This window comes from Borostomias antarcticus (assembly GCF_949987555.1).
Source record: "Borostomias antarcticus genome assembly, chromosome: 14".
NCBI classification, from domain to species: Eukaryota; Metazoa; Chordata; class Actinopteri; order Stomiiformes; family Stomiidae; genus Borostomias; species Borostomias antarcticus.
In genome coordinates, this window is record NC_140247.1 from 24982118 (window position 1) to 25009499 (window position 27382).

General features: G+C 42.0%; 1 protein-coding gene across 2 annotated transcripts in view; it reads left to right on the forward strand.

Moving 5' to 3' along the window:
* pcdh11 (protocadherin 11) overlaps positions 1 to 27382 on the forward strand; it is a gene marked incomplete at both ends in the record, with an annotated part of 154635 nt that overhangs the window by 62296 nt on the left and 64957 nt on the right. The window contains one exon of one of the 2 annotated variants that reach the window (XM_084448742.1): positions 21371 to 21406. The exons of the other annotated variant lie outside the window; for it this stretch is intronic. Within the exon in view, the coding sequence (XP_084304868.1) occupies positions 21371 to 21406 (36 nt within the window). The remainder of the gene's footprint in view (positions 1 to 21370; positions 21407 to 27382) is intronic. 2 annotated transcript variants of the gene reach the window in all.

The following is a 27382-nucleotide window of genomic DNA, read 5'->3' on the forward strand; positions in this document are numbered from 1 at the left end:
GCAGAAAGTAGGACGACCTAGAGACAGACACTGCACACCAAAACGTGGGTGGTATATGAGCAGTTGCTGTAAACCAGCACTTTAAGGTGACAGTGCTGTGCATAACATTAACATGTTACCAGCCAAGAAGTGAGAGAGGCAGATGTATTCAATGTTAATTTGACTGGTTATGTACACCTAAGCCCTCTCTCAAAGACTATCCAGAAATTCTTCACACATCGATTAAAGTAGCTTTTCATACTAACACTGCTCCCGTTTCTTGCCACTTTGTGAATGTGATAATGTGTTAGATTGGTACACTTAGTCCCCCTGAAGTGTAAAAGATGCCCATGTCTTTTGCTGCAGTCAAGATGGAGCAGATAACCTTTACATGACGACTTGGTAAAAGGAAAGCATTGGAGAGAGGCCAGCTGTCTGACAACCTGCCATCATGTGGTCATTCCCAATGTCACCTCACAACATTAATGCCCTGCCATCTTTCTGAAGTGACTGCATGCACTGGTATTGAAAGCTGTAAACTGCATATGGCACTAAATAATATAACACAATACCACCTTGCCTGTCACTGTCGTTGTGAAATAATGAGAACAGCAATCAGCTTTGTACAGAGCCCCGTCAACACAAAACGACACCCTAATTGCCGATCCGTCCTTCAACCATTCGTATTTAGATCACCTCTAATGAGAGTCTTGTCTGACAATGACAAAGTCCATCCTGTCACCTCACCTCCAAGTTAACGTTTAGGAATTCAGACTGTCCTTGGAATTTCGGGAGAGCTTGCAGTCCCTTTTGGTGTCTTTTTCTTTTATTTTTGCTGCTGATCTGTAATGGTGTAACGAGCAGGGGGATGTTGATGATTTGCAACCGTGTTGCTTTAGCTGCAACCAGCAGAACATAATCGCACTCTCGTCCGCTCACATTCGTGTCTATGATCCGCACACACCTAATATGCAAAAAGAATGTGCTGGACCAGTAGGATATTTTGGGATGTCACTCAGCCAGTATGATACTGTACGTTATGAGTAAATTGGTGGATCTGATTCATACAGAGGAATGTCTGATTATATGGTGCTTAGAAAATCCTCCATCTTTCTTCTTCTTCTCTTTCTTTCCATCTGCATTGTACGCATCCTGGGGAGAGATATGAATGAGGAGGGAATCTTTAAAAAGGTCTTCTTTGTAATTACATGAAGAGAGAAGGAAAAGAGAGAGAGAGACAGGGAGAGGGATGGATGGGTGGGCAGAACACTAAGTACTCATAATTGCTTCTTGACACGTTGGCCAAATTCAGCTGTGCCAGGATCTGAGGGAAGGTGATTAACAGCAGCCTGAGTGGGCGGGCAACTTGGTCGTCCAGGGCCTTTGGTTTCCATAACGATGGCACTCAAAGGGCCATACATTGCATTATGTCTGCCCCAGGGGTCTACACATTGTTAAACTGCAACAATAACTAGCATTACATGCATTGTCCTTCCTCTGTCTCCTTTTATTCATCACAAGATGCTTGTCTTCTTTTTTCTCTTATTATTTTTTAAAATGGTCTATTCTCCTGGTGAGAAGCAAAAGGAAGGAATGTCTTGCTATCTGTGAATAATTGAAGAGTGTCTCACCTCAGATTTTCAGCACAACCAGCCAGGCAGGCTAAGAAGTCGTGAGCGTGATACTGGAGGTTTCTGAATGCGCAGGCATGCTGATTGTTCTTGTTTTATATGGGAATAGTGGATGATATTATGAGTAGCATCATACTACATTATGGCGAAGCAGTAGCCTACTACAGTACAGTATGTAATACAATTCAAAAGTGAACACATTCACATCCCAAAAGCAGTTATTTGGAGGTGCGCTGTGGGAACACATTGTATAATCGAAAATAAAAATGAAACCAGAAATGTCGGTCAGAGAGCACAGACCTCCGCCCCTAGGGTTTCCTATGTTAAATGCAATTATCGTTAGTTTCTTTGGATAAAAGTGTCTGCTAAATGACTGGAATGGAATGCACTTCATGGATCTGTGCACCAAAATTAAATGGGTTCTATATTGATCCATGCTACACCCCTCCACCGAGTTTTAAGAAAAACAGGCTGGTATTTCTTTTGCATAATCCTAGTCCAAAAAGTCAATGGTCGGCCCGGCCATGTTTGGGTGGCTTGTGGAACCGCCCCGTGATTCGGGTCCACTCCAGAATTTAATGGAATATTACACCCCTCCACCGAGTTTCATGAAAATTAGTCTGGTAGTTTTAGCGTAAACCTGGTCTAAAAAATGAATGGAGGTGAAATGCCGTCTGCGTTTGGGCGGCTCGTGGACCCGCCCCGTGATTCGAATCCGCTCCAGAATTTAATGGGTTCCAAGTTGAACCATGCTACACCCTTCGTCCAGCAGTTTTTGTGTAATCCTTCTAACAGACAAACAAACACACAAAAGATATACCGTAAAATATAATTTAGTCCTCCATGGTAATATAAGTGTGCGGGAATCTTTTCCACATTGAAAACTATACGATTCTGTGAAATGACTGCCATGGTTTTGTACAGTACAATGTACAAACAGGATGGCAGATGGAGAGGGCCAGGCTGGGGGTGGGGTTCAGCCACCTCTCCTCGTAGGGGGTCCTCTCCTCACCCTGTCCCTGCCAGTTCTGCTGAAATTAGTACGGCAACCAAAATCCTCACACACCGCCTTATGCCTCTGTGATACCGTAACACGTTCATTTTTCCATTGGCAGCGTTATGCAGTGGTGTGGTGGGGGGTATTATGGAGGTATACAGAGTAGACCCACTCCTTTATCCATGAACCCACAGTAGACCCACTCCTTTATCCATGGACACACAGTAGACCCACTTCTTTATCCATGAACCCACAGTAGACCAACTTCTTTAATCAGATTATACCCACTTCTTTATCCATGGACCCACAGTAGACCCACTCCTTTAAACACCACTAATGTAAAAACAGTAACATTTCTGCTACAGTATACCCACTTCTTTAGTCAGAGTATACCCACTTCTTTAGTCAGAGTATACCCACTTCTTTAGTCAGAGTATACCCACTTCTTTAGTCAGAGTATACCCACTTCTTTAGTCAGAGTATACCCACTTCTTTAGTCAGAGTATACCCACTTCTTTAGTCAGAGTATACCCACTTCTTTAGTCAGAGTATACCCACTTCTTTAGTCAGAGTATACCCACTTCTTTACGCAGCACACCTAGGTGCTATGTGCTGCATGCTCTCTGTATCCCTGTCATGTTCATATCTTACTTGCATCATGTTGTGAGCTTGTACTGTATAGGGAATATTTCATAAAATTAAATTGGGGATGTTGTTGCAAGCAATAGTCATACAGGCTCTACTGTATTGTAATGTTCTGCAGAAACTGTTGGCAGTGATTGGAGGAAATCCCAGTGGCGCAGATCTTAATGATGATTCATAGGGTCTAATAAAGGAAGATCCCTCCAGCAGCCGAACAAGAGCCGAGTCATGCCGCAATTCAGATGTATAGCACGGCAAACGCAAGGCATGGGGCCACGGGTTACATGGGCATACACACACGCACACACACGCACATGCAAATGCGCAAACACACACGCAAACATGCAAACACACACATGCACACATGCAAACACACACATGCACGCGCAGACACACACGCGCGCAAACACACACGCAAACATGCAAACACAAACACACTCATGCACACACGCACATGCAAATGCGCAAACACACACGCAAACATGCAAACACACACATGCACACATGCAAACACACACATGCACGCGCAGACACACACGCGCGCAAACACACACGCAAACATGCAAACACAAACACACTCATGCACACACGCAAACACACACACAAGCACGCACACACACACACAATTCATATGAGGTAAACTGATCCTGTAGGACAAAGCAGCAGCAGCCCTGCTGCCGCTCCAGAGCTCTGTTTTAGCTAGCGAGGTGCCCGAGGTGACCTCACAGGCCCACTGTCCTCCTCAGTCACATGTGGTGCGACTGGAGAGGAAGAAGACAATGTGAAAGGTCATCAGGGACCTCTGGGTCTGCTCCTGTGTAGCATGTGTCACTAGCGAGCACAGCATGTCCATGTCAAACAGAAAAAGGTAAGCTGCACTGCCAGCTTGCTGTGCTATAAAAGAATATATATATATATATATATATATATGTGTGTGTGTGTGTGTGTGTGTGTGTGTGAAGATGCCTATGTACAGTGAAGTAACTGTGAGCACATCCAACCTGTACTTTAGGGCAGATACAAGATAAACAAAATGCATCTAGAAGAGGACAATAATATCCACACACTGGATTATAACTCCCGACTCTTTCTTTGAGCAACGTTTCAACCACACAGGGGGTTCTTCAGGCAGGTAGCCAGGTGTATATATAGGGGGTGAGCCAATGACATCACATTGACATCACTGTCAAACAAGTAAGTAGGCTATAATACTATGGTACAAGTCATAACATTGATGCAGTAAAAAAAAAAGCAAGTAAATATATAAACATCCTGGATCTATTTCCTCAACACCATGTCCCTTAATGGTTTAAATGAGGAATTTAACATAAAATCTTTTTTGTGCCATACCATTTTTGTGATGTTCTCTTTTTGCCTGGTTTTCCTAGCATGTTAGTAGCTAGTGGCCTCTTTGATCATAATTGCATTTTTTAAATCTATGATCTGTGTTTTTCATATGAGAATATTATTATATTGTGTCCAATTACTATCCAGATTTTGCTACGTTTTCCTATGCCCTTGTATTTATGTGTATTATGGATTGTGATATGCCTGTATATTAACTTGCCATTGCTTTAATGCATCAATGTAATGACCTGTGCCATAGTATAGCCTACTTACTTGTTTGACTGTGATGTCATTGGCTCACCCCCTATATATACCTGGCTACCTGTCATGTCAAGTCATTTTGCCTGAAGAAGCAATGTTGCTCAAACAAAGTGTTGTGAGCTGCTGTATAATCCAGTGGGCGGATATCCTTTTCCTCTTAAAGATGCATGTAACCCATGGCCAATGTAACCCATGCCTTGAGTTTGCCTTGGAGCACATCTGAATCGCGGAATGACTAGGCTCTTGTTCAGGTGAAAGAGGGATTTTCCTTTAATTTATATATATATATATAGGAGGACAGGAGGAAGAGAGGCGAACTGCCCATGGATGCCGGGGGGCACTTTCCCTCAGTCAGTTATTATTTGAAATATCAGCTTTAAAGTCGCACTGAAACGGACGTTTGAGATCATCTAACTTCCGTAGTTTGAGGAATTTGATTGGAACATTGACAAGTGGACGGGTTTTAAGAACTTTAGACAGATTCAATAGAAGGATAGCGTTGATTGACGGGTGGATGTCGTGAGATTATTGGCCTAAAATCTAAGGTACCTGTTGTCGTCATTGCACGTGACCTACCGTTTTCCAGGAAGTAAGAAATTATATACTTTGATATAAGATTACAACAAAAGTAGAATTTTTTTTCTTTTTTTGGCATACATCGTTGAATAGGTGAACACTATGACCTATGTGAACCAAAATGGGACAGAATGCTTTTTTCATTTCAGTGCGATTTTAAAGTGGATTTACAGTCAATTTTATCATATGAAAAACTGAATAACACTTTCTTTAACTACATGCAGCATTTATTTATCATATTCATGATAAAATATTACAAAACAACAATAAAACATTGTAAGCAATAGTTGTTGTAATAGATTGTACTCTTCTCTAAAGAGAGAAAATAATTGATATTGGGGAGGTGCTGGAGAGGTTAGGTGATATATGAAAAAAAAAATTGATTAGGGGACACTGAGGTGTGCTGGCTCTCAAACAGTTTGTTGGCAAATAGATTTGACAACTGGACAATGGAAAACGTTGCACAGCAAATGTAGTATCCAACAGTTCCCTCATGGCTAGCTAGCAATGGTACAGCTATGGGATTAGCTCATTTGGGTTGCTGTCAATGCTGCCACTCTAAGGCTATGTGGCTATAGCCTACAATTATCAGAACAATATGAACATTCAGTTGAAAGTTTTCCATCCACCCATCCATCACTGGATGAGGAATAAGCACCGCAAAGCGATCAATTCTCACGCAAGAAGGAGCCAGGCTGTGGATTTCTCCGATGCGGTGTTGCAACCCAGTCTCTAGAAATGTTTTGGACGAGTTGCCGACAGTTTGCGCCTTCAGCCAATCTGCGCGCCTGCCTATGCCATAGCCTGATGTCGACCTCATAGCCCCCGTACAGTAGCTAACGTTACCGGCTAAAGCCTGCCAGTGGAACTGTCGTGTTCATACGCCTCTAGCTCAAAAAGTATTTATGTCAGCTTAGATATTTAGATGGCTAGAATCAAGACAAATAGGCGAACAGTTTGATGTATAATATGTCCTATAATACTTTCGGATGTATTATATTATGGACCTACAAACACACACAAAGTCTCCAATGGCACAGGGAAGAGAAACACAGACATCAACGCCGACTCAATCAGCCTTCACTGTGATAAATCTGGAAACTGGAATGTGATTGGACTAACAAAATGTGAATCATTAAATCCTGTTCGGAGTACTGTCCTCCCTTGCGGTACTTTTTCAGCGTTTTGGCCAATCACAAATTAGCAAGAAGAAAAGGCATTACATTGATTTAATATAAAAGAACCCGCCCTAAGGGAGGCTAGCCTCCCTTCCATAGATATCTATGGGTCCTCTAGCTGCATGTTAGAGATGTCACTGTTGGAGCTTTAGAATTTCAATAATGGGTTTTTATCCATAGGGAAAACCTACTTTATGAACAAAACTGAGATAATATAAAATATTAATTATAAATAAATACATTCATATATTTATATTTTAATCCCTCTCTTCTCTCCAAAAACTTGGAGGACTCACCTCCCCTACCTCAATGGACGAGCCTCCTCTGATATATATATATATATATACACTGTATAACACACACACACACACACTGTACTGTATATACTGTAGGCCCCACTGTTGGCTTTATACACAGTATCCTGATGGTGACCAGATGTGTCTTCATCCGCAGAGTGTCCATGTGCCACATATGCCACGGCTCGTTGCATGTTTCAAATGACTGGTCACAGCAACGCTGGTTTAGCTGGCTTCCACAGAGACCGTAAGAAAATAACAGTATGACTGAGAAGGACTGTTCAATTTTACTTTTTCAAAATTTGTTAATAGTTTCAACTCAGAAGCAACAAATCCTTATATTATGAAACATATGTTTCATAGCATTGCCACATTGTAAATTCAAAGTTCTTCTCTCATAGAGATGGATGTATTTTTTACATTATATTCACGCCTAGGTGGTTACAGTAGTATTCTGTGTGTCACTGCTGGTTCCCATGTACTGTAGTTCCTTCTGTAATGTTTCTGAAGGTTCTGAGTAGTCGTCAGGGGAAGCCACTATCTGCCACGAGCTAGCCACCATCTTTAAGTAAAGATATCACCTCTCTCATGCTGCGGTTCCCGCAACAATGGTTAATGGTATCTAGAAAATCAGGAAATTGATGGATGGAATGTGACTCCGCCCCACCCACTCCTGAAGCTGCTTCCTGAGAGAATGTGAATTTAGACCACACCTCCATATGGAACAAATCAATAATGAGAGAATGTTCCATTCCCATCCACATTCCACTGCATAGTGGAATCGGATCTGTATTGGGGATGTGTGGTTAAATTAGATATACTAGCTGCAGGTTGTATTAAAAGCAGGATTCAGATACAGGCACATGGATTTCTTCTGCGAGCATCGTACTGTATATGCATGTCCTGTCGTACTGCATCCTGATATGTCTTCAAAACTCTAAAATGAAAATGCCTGCACCACACGGAAGTATGCTTCCCAGCAGCCTACTACCATAGCCCTCTCTTCTGCCGTCACATTTCCTCTCTACAGTTAAACCAATCAGGGATTTAAGTGCCTCCCGTCCAATCAATTACCCCCCAAATCAGCGCAGACCCCCTTGATATGAAATCATTTGTCAAATCACCCCTGATGGCCAAGGCCAGGCACCCTGGTGTCAGAGGCACTGTCCGCCTGGAAATCTGTGTGCTGGGGTGGACTCTCCCGGCAGCCCCCAACCTATTAATGGGAAGTCATTGTGTGCTGCAGGATCCGAGTCCAGCCCCTGGTCCCATAGCTAGGGTTCTGGCATTACCCTCTTAGCCCCTCCCCTTGCTAATCCTGAAACCAGCGAGTCTGGAGAAAGAGATTGGTCCCACTCTGGAGGAAGGGATCACTTTCAAGGCTTAATGAGGGCTTCATAAACCCTACAGTACATAAGGCCTACAGCTAAACCCTATGGAAGACTTTATGGTCACTGGCTGTGCACTGTATGTGCATGGTGCTATGATATCCTGTGATTTGCTTCACATTGGTTTTCTTGAGGTTATTAACAGAACTCAACATTGTATGTCAAGACAATATAACTTTTTTTTTAGGCTTAGCATACTGTATATGGGAACTGACCCTTCTGGACGGACTCTGTCTGTCTAAAAAACATAATTCAAAGTTTTATTATAGCAAGACTTTGTCCTAGTACTGTCCTCGGGTTACTTCTTCCAAAATATTAGTTAGATTTTGGATTTTGAAAACCGTTTTTACAGATAAGGACATCCATCATAACGATGAGCAGGATTTATGGTCACAATCTTCCTATACGAAGAATTGCTGTTTCTTTTAATGATTTTATTCATGAGCAAAGTATTATTCAATGCCTCTATGATTCAGTTATATAGCAGGCTCTTATTTTCTCCATCCAGCCGTTATAAATCAATGCAGAGAGATGACACAAATGCTCGGCTCCTTTTCCTCGTACGCAGTCGACTTCTCTGTACTATTTGATATTCCTCAGAATCACCCTTCAGATCAACTCACAACAACTGCATTTCTAACCAAGAGAAGAAAGATGCCCAAAATAAGAACTGAAAAGTAGGTGCTTGAAACCCCATGGATCCAGCTACCGACCCACATAGCAGTACCTCAGATGATCCATCTGTAGCTTATGCTTTACAGTATCAGTACATCTGTAGCTATAGTGCTTTTATATAATTAACCAGTTCCGTTTCAAAGACTTAACCTGTGTGGTTTAAAAGGTAATGAAGTAAGCAGTACTTAGTAGAGGAGTGGTCAGTGGCTGGGGACACAAGGATCCATCTCATTTGATGTAAAATAATTTCTAAATTAAGACACCAATACACAAGCTTTGTCTCTGGGCTAATGTCCACATTAGCAAGAACCATGGTTCAGCTTATTGTGTCTTTTTTTAACACGTTCTATCTTTTGCTGTAGGTATATATTATGAGATAAGTACACCAGGAATGATTGTGGTGGCAGTTATGGCAGCATTGGGGGAGACATATACACAATGTCTAAATCTCAGAACACATCAGAGTCAAAGAGCAGACAAAAAACGGAGTCAAAGAGTCGACTAGCAGAGAATGTCAAGACTATATCCCAACCGTGCCCCTTCTTAGCCTGGAGGCCTAATGTGAGCCGGGTGACTCCAATAAGCCTAAAAGCAAATTAATTCCTATCACCTTCCCATAACCTTCTTCTTTTCTCTTCTTGATCATATTATATTCATCTGAAATCCTGAGCTAAGTAGTACAAGTTGTGTGCCCTAGCTAGCATCAAAGTAAATGGTAAATGGACTGCACTTATATAGCGCTTTTATCCAAAGCGCTTCACATTGGCCTCTCATTCACCCATTCACACACCAATGGCGGCAGCTGCCATGCAAGGTGCTAGCCTGCTCATTGGGAGTAATTTGGGGGTACCCTACGATCCTTGGACGAGTAGTACAAGTAGTACAAGTTTTGTGCCCTAGCTAGCACCGAAGCAGGATTCATTACTGAGGGATGGCATTGATAACAGCCTTGTTTGCTCCAATAGTTCATGCCCATTGTGTGCCTCATAAGTTTCATGGTTTGGTTTATTACAGGGAATTCATGGTTTTCTGAATCCATCTCCAATTTCAGAGAGGGGGAAATATCAAACGGAAAACTCAGGAGGAAATTGCATTAGTCTGAAAATCATTAAGAAGACATAAGTGTTCCAGCCAGAGATGATGGTTCTGTGAGGCGCGGAGTTGGAATATTAAGTGTCTTTTTTTCCCTTTTGCATATTTCATTCTGGCATAGTCTTCAGAGATGTAAGCCCTGCTGAGGGAGCTGATGTGCTGCATTCTAAAAAGACATAAATACAGATAGAAAAAGCATCAGATGACCCCTGTATATCCACAGCCTTCTATCCAGCACTGATATTGCCTTTATTTGTCATTATTAACACTCCCCCTCGGCACAAGTGGGATGCCTATCAGCTTGATGAAATGGCCTTCTGATGAAAATGTTCAAGAGCCCTCCCATCACGAGCAATACCAGTCCCACTGCTAAATGTGTGGGCAGATATAGAAATGTTCTACTCCATATGGGTATCCAACAGGAAGGCACTAAATAGAACCTGTTATAATAAGGCATTAACCAATACAGCACTGTGCACTGTGAGAGCATATGTTAACATGTCTCTCTCTCTGGCCAGAAAACAGCGTGAGGCTTGGAAAAGTCCATCCATGAGAGAAACCTCCTGGAGTACGCAATTGCCGTCTACAAAGATATTTCTATGAGTGTTCTGTGGGAGAGAGAGACAGAAAAAAGGACTTCAGCAGAGAGCAAACTTTTGTTTTGGTGGTGGTATCGGACCCCGGTGGGGACACAGGCAGGCTGGGGAAGAGATGTGGTTTCATCTCACGCAGCTTTGACTTGCATCGATGACATACATTCTCCGCCGCACAACTTCCAAAAACCGGCATGAACATAACTTAGAGCGGGCGTGTCAGCCAGGATGGAGAGTGTGAGATTAGCTCAGGGCTCATCAGTGTTTTACACCAGACTGGATCCCTTACTGTGTGTGAATAACTGCCTACTGTCAATAGGTTCTGCACAGCCGATGTTTGAGAATAACCCAGAGCGATACAGTACTACCTCCACCTTATGAGCCATTGAGTATAAAGTGATATCAAATGTTGACAAGTATGTTTAATGTGTTCGGTAGAGGGACTTTAAAGTGTGTATAACAACCACACTTAAATTAATATCTCCTGTCCGTAACCCACGTGCATGTCCACCGGCAAGCTGAATGTAGCTGAACAGCGCGAAGCTTACAGCTTCTTAGAGCGCACTAGAGCTGGGGTTTAGAGCTGGCCAGGCTACCCATGTTTTACACCTACGTTAGCAATGAGTGTCGTGTTTTTTGCAGACTGCAGATTAACTATCCTGGTTAAGATAGCTAGCTAATGTTAGCTAGTGCTAACGTTTGCTGTCTGCAGTTTTGCCAAAAGAACAGCCTTTTACAGCCTGCGCTCTAGCCCAAAAAGTTCAACTTTTTTCAACTGCAAAAAAAGCCTAGAGCTCACAGCGCTATAGCGCTAAAAAGCACTTGGAACACAGCTCTCGTCTCTATAGCGCCCTAGAGCGCAATACTGATTGTAAACTACGAGAAAACAGCACCAGCTCTAAAATACAGATCCCCGGTGGACATGCACCCTAACTCTTTAAAGCTTCCTCTACTAGTTTCATCAAAAACAAGATATGCTTTTAATAAGGTTTACACAATGGCATATTTGAAACTTCAGTATCTCAATGGCACCAGTCAGAGAGAGCATTATCTAGCATGAATCACCTTTCTGATAAAAGATCATAACTTAATTTCAGGGGTACAGTTGTAAGAACAAGTTGAGAGTAAGGTTTGCCGGTAGTTTATACAGCTCAACGTTTGAACATTTTTGAGAAGCACTGTTACAGAATCATAACTTATGTCTCCATTTGGCCTTACAGTGGCCCGTCTGAGCTAGTTGACATTAGCGTAACAAACATGCTTACCCGCCACAGTGCTTCTCTTCCTCTCCAAGGCCGCATCATTTAGCTATACTCTTTAGAGAATGCATATTGAGTCCATACTGCATGTTTCCAGTTGCATGGATAATGTTGTTCATTATAGCACATACTGTACTGTAGCAGACGACTAATATGCTGGCTAATATAGTGTCATCATAAGCTATTGTAATCCTCTAGATGTGATGGTCTTAAAATCGGATGATTTTCATTTGATCATTACTCTTGCAGTCTATGAATGCTAGTGTGTGTGTGTGTGTGTGCATGTGTGATCACAGTCAAGCATATGGTAAAAGCATCTCTACAACCACGTAAAGCTTAACTGATTACCTCAAATAGCTGAAGCATTAAGCATACCTAAACAGCATATTCACTCTACAGTCTTTTTTGCGCTTTGAGTGTACTTTATTGATGCCAGAGTTAGACATAGTGGTTTTGCTGGTGCTGGAAGCTTGTTGCTGAGCTTGCAATTGATTTACACACTTTCTCCTGTGTTTTCCATCTTCATCCTTAGTCACCCTTCTTGAGCAATCAGGCCGACTGGCGATTTTACTGTCTATTACTTTATTTTTATGGCCATTTCATTGGAAGATATAAAGACGTGACCTTGCCTCTGTGTCAAGGCTTTTTTACGAGTGGCACCATATCTGCTTGTTGCTCTAAGGTAGTGAGAAAATGAAGAAAAATTCTGTGCGAAATGTTCCTCATTTGTATTATTAAAAGCCCCAGTGACAAGTACACTATCTTTCACTTGGCCCACTTAACAAGGACTTCCTGCATGTGGGAAGTAAAGATGATGGTGACGCTGTAGAGGGGTGGATGTGACTGCGGTAAATTGTGTGATTGGGTCTCACATTACTTTAGTTGGCAGAACTTTGTGTTCTGTGGTCCCCAATGTATCTTAAAATCAGTTGCTTTGTTTCATTATTCAATAATCTGTTACAGCAAGGGATTTGGCTTGACTTTGTACCAGTGTGACTCTGCATTGAGAGCGAACTTGAAGATGCAGACATTGTTTGCTCCATGACGTTATCTTCAGTAAAAAATAAATATATATATTAAAATAAGCCATTCTGAAGACTTATTAGTCTGCAGTGAATATATTATCTATGGGAGGTTTTTGTTGTTGCAATCACCAGCACCTTAAGAGGAAGCTGTTTAGAGGACACATTCACAGCCTGCCATGTGTTTATACTGTGGAGCAGCTAGGAGCATCTTAGAAACTAATATTGTATCTATCACATTGAATTGACTTTGACCAGGACAGATTCCGTAGGTCTATTGTCAAGTATGAAGTAACATTTGCATCACATACTGTAAAAAAAAAAAACAGTAAAAAAAATACTATAAAGCAACTGTTACCTCAATATAGTTAAAGAATTAGTGTCACTTGAATCAAGAGAGAGTTTGGTTTCCGGGATGAGAAGTAAGCCGTCATGCTTTTCTGTAAAATTAAACAGGACCTTTGTACGGAAAATTATGTTCAGTATAACCTGTAGAAGAAAATGAGGTCTCTATGAGCCCAAGTTCAGGTATACTCCCTCCCCATAGTGAAACAGGCCACTGGATGGGTACCAGTGAGGAATTGAAAAGGACATTAATTCTGTTTTATACTGCCCATACTATCATGATTTAAGACTAATTAATTATGTTTTGTACTGCCCATACTATCATGATTTAAGACTAAAGCTATTTAATTTGAAGGTTGAAGTTGAAGTAAAGAATGTCCACCATATGCAGGATACAGATACAGTATGCTAGTGTAGCATGGTTGTTTGAGCATAAAACATATGCAATTGCTGACTATAGAAAAAGCTTGGGCTAAAAGAAAGATGGTACAGTGTCGACGAGCCTGAGTCTGATATAGTAGGTTAGACTACGTGTTTATGGTAAAATTAATGTATTGTTTATGGGTAAATATGATTATGAGGGGCGGACTGGCCATCGGGATCCTGAATTAATTTCCCAGTCCGCCCCTGCTGATTATGATTGGTAATTGTACTGGAAATGTTGAAATGTCGTTGATATCTTGTAATCCCGTGTGGCATGGGCCACATGTGTGGCATGACACATTCATTCATTCATTCATTCATTCATTTGTTAGTTAGTTACACTATCTACTCATTTTGTACTGAGTTACCAACATTGTCAAGTATATGAAACAACTATTACATTATGCAACTAAAAAGTAATAGTCTAACATAATAGTTGATTAGGAACTGCTATGCATTTACATGGCCACACTTTTAAACCAAAGTGCAGTACAGGAAGCACAAAATATCAAGTGGCTGTGCCAAATAATTTGTTCACCTTCATTCAGATTCATTCAAATTCATTTGCAATTTCAATGAGCTCTCCGCCACTTTAGAATGTTAATTTTTCAAAGATTCTTTGTGAAGTCTTTGTGAGTGACATCAGGTACCAATTGGTTGACTGTGACTGTTTTGACACTCATGAAGGATTCTTCAATGATGTTACACAAACCACATAGCTGCCAACTGTATACGATTACTGAGAGAAAGGAAACTCCCACCTCACCCCAGACAGCCCAGGGAATCATTAATCAGTGTCATCATTGCATGTCTTGTTTGTCGGCTGGTGACAGTGATAAGTGATTCTGGCTCTTGCTTTAACACCAGGCTCCTATACAGTGTGCTGTCTCACATCATAGTCCGTGGACAATGCCTTCTGCCACTCCCAATGAAGAGAGCTGCCAAGCATTTCAAAGGAGGAGAAGAGATCAAACGCATGAACAATCCATGTGTCATTGTGAAATCTTGATAAACTAACACCAAAGGTTGACACTACAATAGGATTCTCCACCATTCTCACCTGTACCTTTTCCCTCTGACACATTTACAGTACTGGTAAAGGCTTGCGGTACGGTCAATGACCCCTGGCTGGAATATTTCCCCCTCCTTGGGTTTTTAGTTGGAGACACCATGACTTCTTGAATTTGCAGTGAGGATCAATGTACCTCAGACTCCAGGTGTGTCCGTCACGTATGAGCACAGGTGAGCTAGTTCTGTAGGGAGGGACATTGGCACATGTAACAGTCAGACCGTTTATAAGCTGTAGTCTTTCCTCTTAATGCCCATTACTGCACACTGTAACTACCCACGTCTCCATCCACACACTCTGAGAGGTGTAAAAAAGGGATGAATCTCTTCTAAAACCTACATGGTAATTCGGTCATTTTCTCTGCATCTTTTAGGTTACATCAACAATTTTGCTTAGAAATGTTTATTAAGTTAGACCCTATCTTGAAGGATGTCCTTTAAGTTGCACTTGATTTCAAGGGACAGCTGGACAAAACTCACTTTGAATTTGGCTGAAAGCATGTCTAATTGAATTTTGATACATAATTAAATAAAGCAATAGATCAAGCCAGCTCCCACTGCTACCAACAATTCAACGCTCCAGAGCCCTAAGAGCTAATTATGATGAAGTTATTATCTGAACCGATGGGATAGCTTTGAATGGCTCCTTTTGAAGCACATAGAATCTTTTTAACTACAATGCGCTCAACCTTCAGGGAAGGACACCTCTAACTTAGTCTTCAGGTTGCAGCCAAGTTTACCCCATCACCTGACCGCGTTTTAAATAGTTTGGCACCATATGGGGAGTGATAAAAATGAATAACTCAATCTGCTTCACGCCGTAACCAATTGAAGTACTTGGGGGGAGCGCGTTAGTGCTCAACTCCCTAGACAGCCATGCTAGATCTAACCAGTATGATTTCCGTAAATGAATCCTCTGCTACTATAACCGGAGTAGCCTGCTTCTGCATAATTTGATGAGCCGAGAGAACATTGATGAACTTTTTTTTTTTTTAAATTATTATGTCGCTTGGGAGTTAGACACTGGCTGCTCGGGGATCTACCATCGTTCAGCTATTCTGCATGCTCTTTTATTTATTTATTTTGTACTCCCCTTTTTTAATTCAGCCAATTTGTTGGTCCAAATGAAACAAGGAAAGGTTAGAGTGTGGAGTAATTAACAGCAGAGAGCCTAATGAAATCAGGAGGGGCCGGTGCACTGGGAGGATCAATACTGCTCTCTGAGTGCCACACGAGAAGGGATTGTTCGGGGGGAACACACACCACTTAATAATAATAAGCTGATGAAAAGGAAACATGTAGACTTGTAAATCAAAGTTGGTTTGAACATGCCCGGTGACATTATTGCTTGCAAGTAATTGTGTTAAGGGAAATAACAACCTCTACACTTAAGAGTTTAACACCTGCATCGGTAGTGTGAAGACAGTTTCTCCTGCTATCGAATGCCAATAGTTGCATCAATAAAGAGCCGGTGAAGAACAAAACACAAATTAGAGAAGGAAGCATTGATTGTATTTATCTAAGACGACAAGTGTTAGTAAGTATTGAAGACTTTATTAGCCCTTTTCTTAGTTGATGACGTGTTTGTTTGCAACACCCGGTCCATTTGAGACTGTGATTGCTAGAAATGTGTCAATGTAAACGTTAACCTTGTTTTAAATTTTTGGGCTACATACCAGCACCAGTTCATAAGCCTAGACACGTTCACATACTTAACAGATGGCATGGGCAACTGAGTATGTGTGTGTGTGTGTGCTCGAGTACATGCATGCGTGTGTGTGTGCGTGCATGCGTGTGTTTGGCTAGGTGTACTGCATGTGTGTGCGTGTGTGTTTGCGTGCATGTGTGTGTTTGGCTAGGTGTACTGCATGTGTGTGCGTGTGTGTTTGCGTGCATGCGTGTGTTTGGCTAGGTGTACTGCATGTGTGTGTGCGTGTGTATGTGTGTGTACTGTACGCGTGCACGGGCATGCATGCAGATATGGTGAACACCACAGTCTCCCAGTGTTTCACATGAATGAATTTGAGCTCCCCAAACCCAGTCTCCTAGGGTAACCGATTGATGGCACATGGTTTCTCCGCCGTGAGTTAACAGTGGCAGGAGCAGTCAGACCCCCCGCCCCCCCCCCCCCAACTACACCCCCCAACCCTGACAGTACCCCCCCCCTTCCCCCCGACAGTACTGGAATACTGAGCAGCGTTGACAGCTACTGCTTGACCGATATCTTTCGCAGGAATTCACACCGAAACTAGCTCGAGTTCGACTGCACAAGCAGCTTGAGAATCCCCCCCCCTCCCCCTCTAGACCAGTCATGACTGGAATGAGATGAGCAGCTCGCAGCCAGTGAGACTAGCCGCGTCTCTCTCCGTCTTCAAAAATATTTACATGGTGAAGTAAAACCACCGAGTGGATGCGGACCAGGGGAGAGAAGGCGCAGCTGATCTCATTAGTGTTAAAACATTAAAAAAACACCAGGGCCCTGAGAGAAAAGGCTTCACAGTTTTGAGTGCAATACCAAATCAAATCAATTCAATTCACATCATATGTGTTCGGTTATTTCTACTAATAGTTGAAAAAGTGAAAGTCATTGAGGGACATTCTGGATATGTATTTCAGACATGGGTCACATTGCCCGCGTTCTTGGTGGGTTACAACACTCAAGTGTTACTGATATGGGTTTACCTAGAAAAAAAACCGGAGGGAGCAAGGTTATTTTCCTAGTTGTTAATAACCTCTGAAGCACCTGAACCTAAACAACACACCTTCAACCCTGCCAAGCTCGTGGAGGCAGACGGAGAGTCTTTGCGGTGTGTGTTGATCCTGGGGGAGGCTAAACAGTTTGAAGGGTAACGCAGCGCCGGAGATCTCCAGAGGCCCAGGCAGGGGCTCCATCGATGTGTCTCACTCACCGCAAACATGTCGGCTCCGCTCTGACCCCTGCAAGGACACACACAACACAGGTTCCACCGTGCGGCTACAGGCCTTTCAACACCGCCGCAGTCAAACTGGCAACCCCGCACTGCACTGTACTAGAGATACAGTACAGACAGCATGGAAGCCTTGCTACTGAGGAAAATTACTCGCTGTTTTCAGGCCAGAGAGATTTAAAAAAAAAAATAAGACATGGCTGTAGTGTTTATGCGGGTTCACTGAAATATGGCAAGAAACAGAATCCAACCTTCAACCTTCAAGAAACAGAATCCAGACATTTTGGTTTGAGTGCAGCACTAAAAAATATGTTTTTTGTTGTGTCACTCTACGATGTATTCTGAATGTATTCTGAACATTCATGAGGTCACTCTTTAATATGATCTTATGCATTTGTTGTTACTGTATTACTGTTAGCTCCGCCCAGGACAAAGTCCAGGGGAAAGGTTATGTTTTTAGTGGCATGTGTTAGTCTGTCTGTCTGTCTGTCTGTCTGTCTGTCTGTCTGACAGCAGGATTATGTGCTAAAACCGAGGAAGAACTCATAAAATTTTGGAGTGGATCAGAATCACAGGGCGAATAAACTAATTATTTTTCACTTTTGTTAACATTGCCAGAACATACAGGTACTTCGCAATGTTTAATACATCCATGGCTAGTTAGTTTCTGGCTGTAATGTAATTTATAGCATGCTGGAAAGGATTGATTCAGTAGGATTGATTCATGTCTTGCTAGCTAGCTAGCTAGCTAGGTAACGTCGTTAGTTGAAATACATAAACCAGAAACCAGAGCTGAAGAGCACCTGTTCAGCCCGCCCCTGCTGTCAAACCCAAATGCTCCACCGGTATATTTGACATTTGTTGAAGTATCACTACCGTAATCTCACTGCGAATAGTGACAATGACATGCATTCATTCATTAATTCAGGAATTATTTGGTAACACTTTACAATAAGGGTACATTAATAAGCATTAGTTCATGCATTATTAAGCATTAAGTAAGAGTTAACTAATGTCTCTATTAAACATTTACTAATGTTATTTATGTTAACTACGGTTAACTCACTTAACCCTAACCCTAACCTTAACTAAGGTATTATTTAACATTAGTAACCTAACCTAACCCTAAAATAAGCATTAGTTAACGGTTAACTTATGTTTTTTGTGACCCTTATTGTAAAGTGTGACCAATTATTTATTTATTTATTCACACTGCATCAACTATTTCATAACATTAGCATGTGGCAAATCATTCCATTTTCACTTCTTGGTCTCCCTTAGCATTGTGCTATACATGTAGCCTATGCTAATATCCTGCTGTACTTGTGCTAGTTCTACAGGCTCCAGTGATGTTCAACTGTCTGTTTGTGTGTATTATCTCATGACAGTGAAGGGAAGTTTGAGGTGCAAACCAGCGTTCCCTCAGTTCTACGTACATATTTATTAATTCAAAGCGAAAGGCAGTCTTGACATTATAGTAAATTGGGATCCAAAGACAGAGCACAATGAGGTCTGGTGTTTTTAATCAATTATTTATCCAATATTTGAATGATCAGAAAGCTGGGAGTGATCAAAGGCTCAGTTTCAAGCCCCACTGCCTCCACTCACTAAGACACCCTTCTGTTCTTTGATGTGGTTCACCAACAAATGCACTTATCCACCCTGTCTCTCTCACAGGCGTGCATGTGCGTGCTGCGAAACCATTGGTCTGAAAGGCATAATGTGGCGAGGGTCAGTGAACTATCTCTAGACAAATGGATCAGACAACTATGCTCTCTGGCAATGTGCAGAATATGTACAGTACACACGCTGTTGGAATACACCATAGGTCACCCTTTGAAATACATAACTTCTGCACTGTTCTTGAATTATGAAAGATTTAATTGGTCAGTTTGTAAGGGTTATTGCATGCACTATGTATGATGAGAAATAATGAATAATACATGTGTACTGTTGAAGGGAGGTTGCTACTGTACCTGACAGCTGACTCATTTCAACACACCTGGAAATGTCCTGTCAAGGAACGCAAATGCATACTGTATCTCACACCATTTTGACGTTAGATCAAAATGTTTGTCCTAATCTGTCATGCAAAAGTCACACATTATATCTATAGTGATTGAAACACAATCAAACTGGCACTGGGCCTACAGCCTAAACAGGCTACATCCCAAGAGGTCAAGAGGTCATCAGCTAACAATACAAGGCGATATTTACATGAATCAGCTTACTGTAAGCAAATTGAGCTATACACTTGACGACTGTAATATGACTGCAGTTATAGGGAATTTAAACATTGTGGAGTTTAAACATTTCTGATATCGATCTTGTTTAATTCCAGATATGATGAACAAAATGTCAGAAACCTGCAGAACAGTGAATGGAGATGCTGTGACTTTGCGATGCAGGGTGAATTGAACCCGAGCCACAGTTATTGCACTGTATGACAAGGATAGGCTGGCACTTTTGTGTGGAATGTCATTCTGTCCTACAACCCAGCAACATACACGTTGTAGATGTAGCTTAGATGTCGTCATGTCATTGCTCCGACATCGCTCACTGATCCTAGTGTGACCGAGTGGTTTGTCGACACAACCTAGTTTCCTGTTCATTTCTTCATCACAGCAGCCTGGTACCCAATGACAATGCATCTTACTGATTTTTTCTTCTTCTTTGCAAGTCAAGTCATATCGTCGGATTATTATACCGAGTACAAAGAAAACAAAATTGATGATTAAAAATTAAATACAGTTATCTCCCTCTGAGCTATTATCTAGTCCCTTGGGAAAGGACTCTATTTTACAGCCTTGCGGTTGTTTTGTTCCCAATTTAGAAGCCTTGTCGCTGGTTATTGTACATTTTTGATGCTTTGTTTGATATTTTGTGCTCTTTCTCTGACACACACACACACAGAAACATCTTTCTTTCAAAGTGTCAGATTTGGCTGGTGTTGTCAGTGTCAGATTCAGAGCCGGCTGTACAGTACGTGTCTTTTCTGGGTGTTTTTTGGTTTTGGTTTTTTACTGCTAGGTGTCAACTGAGTGCAGAAATAAGTACAGTCTTCTCTTCTCTTCTCTTCTCTTCTCTTCTCTTCTCTTCTCTTCTCTTCTCTTCTCTTCTCTTCTCTTCTCTTCTCTTCTCTTCTCTGAGGTTCAAACCAATGTCCCAAGCGTCAGTTCCTCCAAATAACCTCAACTCCAATTCAAATACTATAAGGTCATCAAAGTGCAGGCTTTGTAAAATGGATATGAATGTGATTAATGGAACATTTCACTCCTAAAATCAAAGTTTGTCAGATGCATTCAGACGTCAAGCATGATCTGATATTCTGATAAGTCCAGGTTCAACGTGACTGGTTATGTAGATCCAGCCATATGGCTCAATCCCAAATGAATGGTATAGTAGAGACAAATCAGAATTCTGAGGCAGATACTAGTACTGTACATGTAGGTTGATATACAACAAATGGCCTGAATGCGTTTGACATTAGATCACATTTTAAGTCTGAAAACATCTGACAAATTTAAAATGTCACTGTCACAAATGTGAACTGTTCCTTTACATACAGCCACAGTAAACTGTTCCTTTACATACAGCCACAGTAAACTAACAGGCAGCTTACTGTAAACAAAGAGAACATACATTAACGTTCCCATGTGTTTTTTTTTCAGGAGGCCTGTCAACTTGGCAAGATATCCTCTACAACTGTAAGTTCTACCTTGCTGAAACTCATCAGCCATTGCTTTCATTCATTTCAATCTGTCAGACATTAACATGCATGCTTATTAGGCAAACACCCGAAGACGAAGCCAGTTAATTTGTGCATATTGCAGTTCTATGCCTTATAGCTCTAGGGTCTACGGCCCCAATTATAGAGCCCTTCCTGCCTGTCACTTGATCTGAGTAACAAGTAACATGTTGGTTGATATAACCCTTAATGAGTCAAAGTGTCTTTGTACTTACTTGGCTAATGAAGGAACAGGGGTAGTTTGCTTGTTTATTCAGTCTTGTCAAGCCGATGAAGACAAAAGGCAGTCAGGGAAGCCATTCCTATCACCAGTCTTTTCTTATCAGTACTTCCAAGCTGTTTGTGGGTGTTCTTAAGCTAGTGCCCAAGGTGTCAGATGTGACTGAAACGTATCTGTTTTTCTAGAGCCACAGTCTATACTAAATCAAATCAAAGTCTATGTTATCACTCAAGTTGAAAAGATTTGTTCTCAATTGTCCGTGTGAAGTCATAATTTCAATGTATTTATTTGGTAAGAAGCAACGATGTGGAATCCGGTTGTCGTTTGTGCGATGCCATTCCTGTGCCTGACTCGCCCCTGTGGCATAAACGGTTTAGCCGTCTGTTTCACTCTCAATAGGCAAGTCCATCCCTTACGCTCTCTCACAGTGGATGAGTTTTTTCGTGTCTGTGTTTTTCAGTTCACCTTTTTGGTTCAGTTTTGGTCGTGTGGAGGGCCAAATGGTGTGTCTGTAGATTTCTCCGCGAGGCGGCAGACAGAACCCTGTGCATTTTGAATCATAGGAGGAACATTTGTGATGCAGTGTTCAATATTTAACAAGGACCGTGTTCTACAGAGGTCTCATCTCACCTGCAGAGTGTAGGATCAATCAAGCGGTCTAGGAGATTCACACACTAGCGACATGGCTACACTTTCTGTATCTTTAACCATACTGCATGGCTGATTCATATACAGTGTTAGTTAATATTGTGACACGTCATTTCACAAGGACATGTATGAGGACCAGTTGCAGCTTGTCGTTTGTAATACTCTTTCAAATAACACACGGGAGACATTCAGAACATCCGTTGAAGTAAAGAGTCATCCTTTGTTTTCTAAGGCGGGATATGACAAATCACCAATTCAAACCGATTTTCTCCAGTTCTGGGTATGCCTGCGAGGCTGATCGGTATCTGGAATACAAGGGCGTAGGTTCTTTCTCAACATTGGTAGGGATCATATAATAGTGTAGCCTGTGCACAATTTTTGCTGGGGACGGGAGGTTAAACCTCTTAAATATTGATATATTCATGAAATTTAATAATACTAACCCAATCTGTTTTATGGTACAATGATTATTACATTAAAAAAGGCCAAACTGATTGGGTGGGCGAGGGGTCATGTGACTAAGCTGACCTGCTTCTGGATAACTCACACTGACTGTCTCCTACAAGATAAATCAACAAATAACCTCAACATGAGTCATGACTCAATTATTATTTTGTATCATGTTATGGCAACTTACAACTAAGTTAACATCAAAATAGGTAATATGGTTACACTACATGTACAATGGTAATTTACAATTAATCCATATTAGCATTATGTTTAATTATCATATCAGTATCAATTTAATTTAAGACCTCACCTGAGACCCTGAAGATGCACCTGTTGCATCAGTCTGCTCTACTGTACATCTCCAGTCATATCCTGTCTTTCACTCTCTCTAGGGTGCTGTGCTTCTCCATTCTCTCTAGGGTGCTCTGTTCCTCCACTCTCTCTAGGGTGCTCTGTCCCTCCACTCTCTCTAGGGTGCTCTGTCCCTCCACTCTCTCTAGGGTGCTCTGTCCCTCCACTCTCTCTAGGGTGCTCTGTCCCTCCACTCTCTCTAGGGTGCTCTGTCCCTCCACTCTCTATAGGGTGCTGTGTTCCTCCACTCTCTCTAGGGTGCTCTGTTCCTCCACTCTCTCTAGGGTGCTGTATCCCTCCACTCTCTCTAGGGTGCTCTGTTCCTCCACTCTCTCTAGGGTGCTGTATCCCTCCACTCTCTCTAGGGTGCTGTATCCCTCCACTCTCTCTAGGGTGCTGTATCCCTCCACTCTCTCTAGGGTGCTCTGTTCCTCCACTCTCTCTAGGGTGCTGTATCCCTCCACTCTCTCTAGGGTGCTGTATCCCTCCACTCTCTCTAGGGTGCTGTATCCCTCCACTCTCTCTAGGGTGCTCTGTTCCTCCACTCTCTCTAGGGTGCTCTGTTCCTCCACTCTCTCTAGGGTGCTCTGTTCCTCCACTCTCTCTAGGGTGCTGTATCCCTCCACTCTCTCTAGGGTGCTGTATCCCTCCACTCTCTCTAGGGTGCTGTATCCCTCCACTCTCTCTAGGGTGCTGTATCCCTCCACTCTCTCTAGGGTGCTGTATCCCTCCACTCTCTCTAGGGTGCTGTGTTCCTCCACACTCTCTAGGGTGCTGTATCCCTCCACTCTCTCTAGGGTGCTCTGTTCCTCCACTCTCTCTAGGGTGCTGTATCCCTCCACTCTCTCTAGGGTGCTGTATCCCTCCACTCTCTCTAGGGTGCTGTGTTCCTCCACTCTCTCTAGGGTGCTGTGTTCCTCCACTCTCTCTAGGGTGCTCTGTTCCTCCACTCTCTCTAGGGTGCTGTGTTCCTCCACTCTCTCTAGGCTGCTGTGCTTCTTCACTATCTCCAGACTGCTACTGCTTTTCCTACATAAAAATGATTTAATTAAAATTGAGATTTTAATGGGATTTTTAGACTGACATTCAACTATAAATTGAAATATCCGTCTATTAGGGATATCACAATACCAGACATTAGTAGTCAATACCAGTAGTGAAATTCCACGATCCTCGATACCCAATTCGATGCCAAAGTTGAAAAAAAAAAAATTCCATATACTTCAACATACACTACTTTATTAAAAACATCCTCCAGCCGAAACTGTGGAAGGAAAATTATGAGATTTCAGTTAGCAAGTATAGTTAATAACTGTAAGAGAACAGGCTTCACAGGGACAGGATTTTATCAAAATAAACAGCCCTGAGGCCTCATTAGAAGTACCTCTGACTAATAATGCTCCGCGAGATGGACAAGCCATCAGCGGTGTACGTTCCGGTGCAGTACCGGTACCTACAACGGCTCTCATGGGCTGGCTAGATATGAATATTTATTGTTTTCCCTATAATTCTATCAACCCCCATCACGCTAAAAATAAATATTTGTTTTAATGCCAAAACTGGAAGACTTTAATATCGCTAACGTTTTTAGCATAAGTTAAAGGAGTTTAAAATGGTGAAAATTAGCATTACGGCTAGTGCGGACAATTCCTGTGTTTGACACAGTTAGCTATAGCCCATCGGCTAGTATTCATTGCTGATGCTAGTAGTGAGGACGTTGTGATATCCCATTTAAATCTCAGCCAGCAGGGTCTACATAAGTAAATATAGCTAATGTATTAACCTGGCTGCTATCCTAATGTTACACTGTAGGATGATAGAAGCCAGCTAGTTAGCAAGATAACGGTTCACTAGCTAGCTAACATCATCAGTTGACAATTTGCCACAATGGAAATACGGGTGATGTAAGGTAACGTTGGCATTAGCTGGTTTTCGTGTGTCTACTGCCTAGTTAGTGTACTAGCCAACCTAATGTTATTTACAATAGCACTAGTCTGGAAAGAGAAAGAGCTCCTGATGTCTCTTATCCTCTTCGGAGGGGGAGGTGGCATGATGGATGTAATGTTAGCTAATTACAAACGTCTTCACGTGGCTAGCCTGCTACAAGGTTGAATCTTGTCTGCCTGTAAAGGCTGTTGCCTGTTGGTCTTCAGATCCAGTGAATATTTGAATCTATTTCAGCCAATCAAACATGAGTATGGCAAAATTTAAAATATATATAATAATACTGGGATGGCACATTCACAATGGTGGAAAGGGGTAACGTTAACACTAATATATAACTCCGAAGATAATGCAAACAAATTCAATCATGGTAGGGACAATTCTGCACTCCCAAAACACGGGAAGGCCATCTAAATTATCTAATATAACTGCACTCCAAAGATAACGTGAACAAGGCTGCTTACAAATTGGTAGGGACAATTTTTGCCTTCCGAAATATTGGTAGGGACATGTCCCCACCGTCCATATGCAAACCCAGTGCTGGAATGGCAGAGCAAAATCTACCCTGATCTGCTCCTAAGTGCTCCCTGCTTATCACCCAGAGTGGAGGCATTTCTAGCATTCTCCTCATGTGCAGCATCGTTTCTCTCCAGTGTTAAGGATGTTGCTGTTATTACAGGTAATAGAGGCTTGCAGCTAACAACTCGCTGTGACTAGGGAAGAATACGTGACGGGACCGCCCCTTAGCTCTGAGCCCATGAATCTGGGCCTATCTGCACATTGTCTGGGTGGCTTGGAACCAGACAGGGGCTTTGGATTGGGCTGCCCCTCCCCCCCCCCTCCCCACCTAACTTGGCTTGTCTTTCCTCCCTGGGTTTTTATCTCTATGCACATACTTTTCAAGGCAGTGTTTTATCTGGTCCGACAGGCTTTGTTTGGTCTTGATATCTCTTACAGCAGCTTGTCTTTGCTTCATGGATTTCTTCTGTGTTCTTTAAATAAGTGATGATGCCTAATAAAACATTCACCTTGACTTGTGAGGGAATGTTTGTCTACATTAAGGGTCCCTTTGCACTACGTACTAATTATAAAAAAGACTGAACAAACTATTTTGTGAGCAGATTTCAAAGAAACTGTCCTGTTTTGGTACACTTTTTCTTGATTTTAAATTGATATCTGACAAAAATCCGGACCTTTAAATAAAGGTTAAAAACTATTTAACCTTTATACAGGTTAATCTCTTTGAGACTCAGGGTCTCATTCTCAAGAGAGACCTGGTCAGACTGTGTGTGGCAATACAAGTTACAGACAGACAGGACGTTCAAGACAAAGAGAAAATAGGACACAAACATTAAAATGAAAATTGAAAACAGGCCCAAGTAAACACAGATTATACTAAATACAAGAACAACAGCAAACCTCCAGACACGCTCTCCAGTTTCTCTAAATGTAGACTGTGTTTTAACTGTCAGGTACAACTGAGTGTTTTAATAGATTCTGATTGTCAATGCTGATGGTTTCCTCGCAGCATGTGACGAGTAAGTGGACTTCCTGCACTTACACCTTCTTTGTTGCCATTCACATTGTGACTAATGTGAGAGAAACTCTCCAGGCTGTCTAAGCCTAAGTTACTGTAGTTGCTTCTCTAATATAAACAGCAAACGGGTCTGGATTGTGTCATGTTGTGAATGACTGGCAGATCTTGATCTTATAGTTAAACAGACATAACCTGAGGACCGAGAGTATACCCGGTGTGTGATTTGCCGGGGAGGATGGAGGGGATTTCCAGGTTTCTGCTTTTGATTTCCCCCTCTCTGATCATTCATTTTTATTTCCGAGGGGGATGGATTTTATTCCCCATTCTGGTCGTCTGTAACAGACTTTCGTTCATTCTAGCATTGAGCTGAATACATCGATATCTCAAAATGGCCAAATGGCACAATTCCTTCAAAATAGAAGCGCTGTCACGCATTCACCCGCTCCCGACTCCCGGCAGAATCCGACTGCCCTTTGCGTGAATGCGCCTTCTCACTCAGTGCAGTTGATTTTCAGTTAGCCTAGTTGGATCTGCGCTCTTGACAAAGCAATTGTAGGCTATAAGCCTACAGTTTCTACCACTCAGCAAAGACCAGAATAGCACAAGAGGAGCAACTTCTTACAAAAAAGCGACCATATTAAGAACAGCAGTACCTCAAAATGGGATAGTGATAGCGAGTAACAGCCTGCCTACGCTATAACATCCACGACTACGAGAGCACAGAATACGCTTCATAATAGTTTGCATGTATCCTATGTATTATAGGCTATTATCCTCTCATCTCA